This window comes from Trichechus manatus, unplaced genomic scaffold (assembly GCF_000243295.1).
Source record: "Trichechus manatus latirostris isolate Lorelei unplaced genomic scaffold, TriManLat1.0 scaffold00167, whole genome shotgun sequence".
Classification (NCBI taxonomy): Eukaryota; Metazoa; Chordata; class Mammalia; order Sirenia; family Trichechidae; genus Trichechus; species Trichechus manatus.
In genome coordinates, this window is record NW_004444103.1 from 1,205,059 (window position 1) to 1,212,886 (window position 7,828).

Here is a 7,828-nt window from a genome sequence, read left to right on the forward strand (position 1 = left end):
AGCATAACAACGATCGTGAGGATGATGCAGGACTGGGCAGTGTTCTGTTCTGTTGTACATAGGGTCGCTATGAGTCGGAACCAACTCGACGGCATTAACAACATCATCATCATCCCCGGATTGGTATGTGGCAGGGCAAAATCTACTAGGTTATTTAAACAACTGGTTTTTGATGTCTCATTATTGTACGCAAGCTAATACATAGTTTATTTAAAATTTTTTATTTCAAAAATAAAAATTTTAATTGTCACACTCTTTTGCTTGTTCTTTTATATTGATTCAGTAGCTTTTCCCTTCTCTAAAAATGTTAGTTTTAGCTACTCTGGTCTTGTTTTCTTTACTCTAGTAGAGTAGCTCAGAAACTTCAGCATGCATCAGAATCACCTGGAGGGCTTTGTTAATGTGTAAAATGTTATGCTCCATCCCAAAGTTTCTGATTCAGTAACTCAGGTGGGGCCTGAAAACTTGTATTTCTCATCATTTTCCAGGTGGTGCTGAAACTGTTGGTTGGGGGCCACACTTGGAGAATCTCTGCTCTAGTAATTCTGTTTCACACAAGTGTAAATTCTTCGCTTTGGTTGAGGGAGGAGCTTTTTATTTTGTTGGCTCTTCTCAAATGTTTGGTTATTCTCAGATGCACAGGCATAGAGCATTATACATTCCTAATGTCCGGAGTGCTAGCAGCATATTTGATCGCCACAGCCTGGCCCCAGTGGCTTTAGGGACGGACAAGGCTGATACTGGGAGAATCAGCTAGCTAGTTTTCTGGATAAGAGGAGCTTCTTCCTGAGTACACCAGCCTTCTGGGATATAAATCACTCTTGCCTAGGTATGAATACTTGTTGCTGTTTGCCTCAATTATTTTAGAGGAGACTGTCCCTTTTGCATTTTTGAAACAGTCGCTTGTTAGTCACCCCGAGACCCTCTTTTGCTCTTAGCATCCCTCAGTTTGGAGCTTGAAGCAGCCCTGGAGCAACTTCTGTATTTCCTAGCCTGCCTCTCCAGAAGATTCCTTCTTCAGTTGATTCCACCTGCCTCTTTTCTTGGGGGGATTCTTCAAAGTTTTTATTCCTGTGGAGGCACCCCTTCAATATGATCCAATGTTTTTATTGATTTCTGCTTTACATAGTTTTTCTGTAATTATCAGGGATGAGTGTGAGGGAAGGGGATGTGTCAGCATATCCTCTGTTCTCGATGTCATAAAGAAAATTATAAACTCTTTCAGCTATTTTACAAGCTTTTTGAGGGTCAGGTACTATGGCCAAACTCTTAACCATATTTATGTCCATCACAGCTAAATAAATACTTTTTTTCTTAAGTCTCCCTTTTATCTAACCTGCCTTTGGTCATTTCTCTCACAGCTTAGCTAGTGTGCATTTAGGAAATATAGTTTTGTTATAAGTGTGAGTCTCAGCTAATAGTAATTAAGAGACACTAAAAATAATTAATATTCATAACACTAATTAATATTTACTGGGGACTTATGCTATTCCAGGCATTGGGCTAAGCACTTTATATGCATACTGTTGTTTTCACTATTTTACAGATAAGGCTACTGAGAAGGCAGGTAACTTTCCCTAAGTCAAACAACTAATAAGTGGCAGAGTGGAGATGCAAGCTAAGGTTGACTCCAGAGCCTACAGTTTTAAGCATTGTAATAGTTGTCTCCCTCCCCCCATGAGGGTGTATTTGCTAGCTTTCAAAGTCAAATAGCAGTGGTGTTCATTATCTATGGGCTTTATGTCCTAGTGTATTGAGAATATCTGGCGTGGAGGCAAAAACTAGACTGTCAGTGTTTTGTTCTTTTTTTTGCTGAATGGGAATTGCAATCATCATTGCCTTTCTTTATTGCCTGTTAAAAAAGCTGACAATAGGCCATTCTTACTTCCTTTTAACTATAGGTCATAGTGTTACAGACTTACTACAGGCAATGGCATGCTAAAATTGTGGTAGAGGAGTTAAGAAGACAGAAGAAGTTGAGGTTGGAGTGGGAATTACAAGAAGAACTAAGGAAGATAAGAGAAAAAGAGGAATGGATGAAAATGGATTATTACCGGAGGCATAATCCTAAAACAGAAGAAGATTTTGAACTTCTTTATAATGCACTGGAACGTAAGTTTGACATAGGCTTTGCATTATATATTAATTTTATAATTTTTCATTAAGAGGAAAAGTAGATTTATAGAAGACAAAAGAAAGACTACTATTTTAGGAAAATTTCTTGTGAACCTGGATTAGAGTATTAAAAAAGGTGAATAATGTCTTATATTTGGGGTAGGAATTAAGGCTGGAATGAAACTGGATATACCTTTCTTTACATTAATAACCAATAGATAAAATGTTCACACTGCTCTGAAAATTTTGCAGTTTTAATACATTATCTCATTTGATCCTCATCCCTGTGAGATACAGAGAACATACTGTCCAGTCTGGTTCTCTGTCTTGAGAATTTGTGAACTAATAGTTGAACCGTTATTTAATCCTTCAGTCCAGCAATCTGTTTCATTCTGCCCTTTAGGGGAAGGGCTTGGTAATATCTTTTTAACTCCGCTCCATTGATTACAATATATAAAAGTATGTATACTTTATTTCTTCCATAGTATGTGTGCTAGTCACTGACACACTGAAAGTTTCAGTTACTTGGACAAGCCAAGCACTCCCCACTTGGCATTGGATAAACCGTTCCCCTTCCTGAAGCCCTTCCCCCACTGCCTGCCTTCCCATCTCAGCTTAAATGTCACCTACTCAAAGGCTTTTGTGACTGACATAAAACTTGAATATCTTATTGAGATCTCATTACACCCCATACGATTCCTTTATATCACGTGCCATTATTTGTAGTAATATAGCTTTTGTTTAATATTTATTTCCACCACTGGATTGCAAACTCCGTGTAGGCGGAATTTATTTATTTTTTGATGATCTCTCTCTTTCTATGCCTGGCACACATGCCCAACAAATATTGGCACAGTGAATGAATGAATGAGAGGAAGATACCCGGGAATGTAGTAATGCAACTATCTCTAGCTTCCCTTTGCCTGTAGTACTTGCTAAAGTGGAAGTAACTGGAACAGAAGAGTTATTTATCATGAATTAGATGCCTGAGAGTGGAGAAGTTGTGATGACATTATGTCATCTTGTAATGACATAAAAGACTTAAAAATGAGAAATACCTTCAAGACACCCATTTCTCCAAACTTCAGTTTCTTCATGTGTGAAAAAGATTTAATTTCCTTCTTATCTACTTCAGAGAGCTTTATAAAGTGAAAAATACAAACTAGTATATGTATGAAAGTACTTTAAAAAGTGCAAAGCCCTATCCATATGTGAGTTACTGTCCTATAGTAAGTAATTTTACATAGAATTTGTGTATTAGATTTATATATGTCCACATGCATGATTTATAGGAGAAAAACAAAAATGAAACAAATGAAATTTCTTAAATAAAAGACATCTCTTAGTTTTCTTCCAGCCTTTAAGTTCTACATTAAAACCTCTAGAATAATAATTTTTAAGTTTTGTTTTATTATAGTTAAAATTTCTGGTTCACCGGCTCAATAATTTATATTGCTCTTCGATTTAATGTAGTTCTTTTCATGCCTTATTCACAGTTCAATCTTTGAAACTGCTGCCCTCTTGTGGCTCATAGTGACAATTGCATAGTTTGAACTAAAAACTTTTCTTCCAGATAACCTTTCCTTTAGTAATTAAAGGCAAAATGAAATCAATTTATGAAAATAAATTTAACTGTATAAAATCATATATCAAAGTCAAGACTATCTCCAAGCAACAATGTTTGATTTTTGTCTTTTTTTTATTCTTATGTTAATATTTTGAGTGCGACTTCTTTCATTGATCTGGAATTGTCCCTAGGGCCAAATAATTGAAAAAAGTAGAGCCCTGGTGGCACAGTGGTTAAGAGCTACAGCTGCTAACCAAACCAAAAGGTCAGGAGTTCGAATCCACCATCTGCTGCTTGGAAACCTTATGGGACAGTTCTACTCTGTTCTATAGAGTTGCTGTGAGTTGGAATTGACGCGACGGCAGTGGGTTTGTTTGTTTTTGGTTAAGTACCTCACATTATAAAGAAAGCCTCCAATAATTGGGGCAGGACATATTTCCACAGGGCTTCCTAAGATGTGGGAGAAGTGGCTCTAAAGGCACCAGCTACCATTCCAACCCTACTTTCTAGTTTTTATAAGAACACTAGGGTGGAGAGAGAAGGGGAAGTTAAAGGAGTCAGTGGGGTGGAATACTTGATGTTTATACCCCACTGAGTTGAGGCTGTCAGTGTATCAGTTACAGATGGGATGTTGTTTAATGTATTAATTACATAGTCCCTATTTTATTTTTCTTCTAGGTGCACTCTTGGTTAGGGTATAACACTTCTGTAATAGTAATGATGTTCTGGAAAAGGCTGTGATTAATAAAAGTAAACATCATGATTTCAAACCAATTTGTATTTTCTGGTTACTAATTCTCTGTTGGTTTTATGTGTGCAGCGATCTTCTCTGAGTCTTTGGCTTATCTTTTCTCTTTTTTTTTATGATGTCTTTCGAGGTCCAGAAATTCTACATTTTAATGATGGGAAATATATCAGTCTTTGTTGTTTTTTAGAAATCATATCCTACCCAGAGGTCATAAAACTGTTCCTTAGACGAAATAAACGTTCACTTTTCAAATTCAGATTGTTAATCAAACTGGGAAACCCTGGTAGTGCAGTGGTTAAGAGCTTGGTTGCTGACCAAAAGGTTGGCAGTTCGAATCTACCAGCCGCTCCTTAGAAACCCTATATGGGACAGTTCTACTCTGTCCTGTAGGGTCATTATGAGTTGGAATCGAGTTGGCAGCAATATGTTTAATCAAACTGGAATTGACTTTTGTGCATAGTATGAGATGGGTTCTACTTTATTTTTTCATATGGATGTCCTGGGGACATTTCCTGACAGTATACAGGCAGTCCCTGGGTTACAAAATGAGATCTATTCCTAAGTGTGTCTTTACGTTGAATTTGTAGGTAAGTTCGAAGAGATTGCATACAGTTCTTATTTAGCCTTACTTAGTGCAAGAGAAGACTGAAGCCTTTTACAATGATAAAAAACCTGCACGTGAAGGTGCTGAGAATTTGTATTTCCACCCCAGATACACTGAATCAGAATCTACATTTTAACACGATCTCCAGGTGATTTTCATGTCAGAATCTACATTTTAACAAGATTTTAATGGAGATTTTCTCTGTTATGCCACCTCTATCATTTAAGTTTTTTTGCATGTGTGGGTCTATTTTTGGCTTTTTATTCTGTTCTACCGCTATTTGGCTGTTATCTCATTACTTTTACTGTAAGTTGCCATCAAGTCGATTCCAACACATACTACACTGGCTTAATTACTATATCTTCATGGTAATAAATACTTGGTAGGTTAAGTTTCCCTACCTTGGTTGTCTTTCAATTTTTTTTTTTTGTTGTTGTTCTTCTTGGTGTTTATTCTTTTATATAAATTTTAGTACGGCTTGTCAACTTCCACGAAAAATGTTAGATATTGATTGGAATTTAATAATTTGCAATTAATTTGTGGAGCCTTGGTGGCGCCATGATTAAGAGCTCGGCTGCTAACCAAAAGATGGGCAGTTTGAATCCACCAGCTGCTTCTTGGAAACCCTATGGGGCAGTTCTACTCTGTCCTGTAGCGTCACTATGAGTCGGAATGGACTTGATGGCAACGAGTTTTGACATTGATTCTTCCTGTTCATAAACATGATATATGTTTCCATTTATTTACAACTTTCTCTGTGTCTTTCAATTAAGTTTTATAATTATCTCCAAAAAGTTTTATTAGATTTACTGTTAGGTAAATGATACATTTTAAAAAATAAAATTTCTGTTTATTGCTGGCTTTAGCAGTGCAGTAGGTTTTGAAAATTGCTTTTTTCTTTTCCAGAGAACCTGTTGGTCTCTTTTTATTTGTAATAATTTGTATATTCTTTTGTGTTTCTTATGTAGACAATCATATCATTTATGAATAATGATGCATTTCTTATTCCTCTTGTTTCTTTTTCTTGTCTTACTGAGCTGTTGCTGTGTAATGTTGAGTGGGGCTGGTGACAGTGTACATCAGGTCTTGGTTCTTATTGCAAGGAGAATGATTTTAAACTTTCATCATTAAGAATATTTATGATGGGTTTTTTTTGAACATTTTATTGTGGTTTGGGTGCAATTTTGCAGACCCATTAGTTTCCCATTCAACAATTTATACACATTTTGTTTCGTGACATTAGTTGCAACTCCCTCAGTGTGACAGCACTCTACCCAGTTCATCTCCGAGTTCCTCGTTTCCACTCGCCCATCTTTCCTGTCCCTTCCTGCCTTCTGAACTAAATGCTGCCCTTTTGGTCTCCTATGGTTGATTGTTCTGAGAAGCACATTCCTCACAGGAGTTCCTGTTCACTTTATAGGCCTGTCTATTGTTTGGCTGAAAGGTGATCTCTAGGTGTGGGTTCAGTTCCAGGTTTGAAGGGTATCTAAGGGCCTTAGTCTTGGGGGTTCCACCAGTCTCTATCAGACCAGTGAGTCTGGTCTTTTTTATGAATTTGAATTTTGTTCTACATTTTTTTCCCGCTCTGTCCAGGACCTTCTACTGTGATCCTGCTCAGAGCAGTTGGTAGTGGTAACCGGACACTGTCTAGTTTTTCTGGTCTCAGGCTAATGGAGGCTGTGGTTCGTGTGGTCTGTTAGTCCTTTGGACTAACTGTTTCCTTGAGACTTTGATTTTCTTCACTCTTCTTTGCTCTAGATGAGAAGAGACCAATAGTTTTATCCTAGATGTTCGCTTGCAAACTTTTGAGACCTCAGTCATTACTCACTAAAGTAGAATGCGGAACATTGTCTTTATGGACTCTGTTATGCCAGCTGACCTAGATGTCCCCTGAGACTATGGTCCTAAGCCCTCAAGCCTAGTGACTCAGTCCTTCAAGATGTTTGGTTATGGCTAAGAAGTTTTCATACCTGTGTACCTCGTGCTCCACTGTATACATGGATATATTTGCAGCACATGCAAATGTGTATTTAGAATTATCCTCTGCCAAACCTATATATGGTTGTGGGTGTACTCCCATAAACCATCCCATACCTGTTCAGCTTACATATCTACCTATGTATCCACTCGTGAATTATTGTTTGCTATTGCAAGACTGTGTATGTAATAGTATTTACTGTTGCTGCCTTTTACTCTTGCATACCTCCCAGTGTCTTCCTTTGCCTTGGTCATGTTGTGCTGACATGCCCTTACTGTGTATTGCCTTTCCCTTCACCCAAGTTAATACGTGTCTACTATCTAGTTAGTGATTTTCCCTGCCTTACCCTCTCATCCCTGGTAAACATCAGAGAACGTTTCTCTCTGTGTGTAAACCATTTCTTGACTTTTTATAATAGTGGTCTCATACAATATTTGCCCTTCTGTGATTTATTCATTTCACTCAGCATAATGTTCTCCAGGTTCGTCCACGTTGTGAGGTGTTTCACGGATTCGTTATTCTTTAATATTGTGTAGTATTCCATTGTGTGTATGTACCACATTTTGTTTATCCATTCATCCGTTGATGGGCACTTAGGTGTTTCCATCTTTTTGCTATTGTGAATAATGCCGCAATGAACATGGGTGTGCATACATCTATTCGTGTCATAACTCTTATTTCTCTAAGATATATATCTATTAGTGGAATTGCTGGATCATATGGTATTTCTAACTTTTTAAGGAGGTGCCATACTGTTTTCCACAGTGGTTGTACCATTTATTCCTACCAGCAGAGTATGAGAGTTCCAGTCTCCTC

General features: G+C 37.4%; 1 protein-coding gene across 1 annotated transcript in view; it reads left to right on the top strand.

Annotated features, from left to right (window-relative positions):
* IQUB (IQ motif and ubiquitin domain containing) overlaps window positions 1–7,828 on the top strand; it is a 60,795-nt gene that overhangs the window by 14,148 nt on the left and 38,819 nt on the right. The window contains exon 6 of the mRNA XM_004386553.1: window positions 1,902–2,112. Coding sequence (XP_004386610.1) covers window positions 1,902–2,112 — 211 coding nt within the window. The remainder of the gene's footprint in view (window positions 1–1,901; window positions 2,113–7,828) is intronic.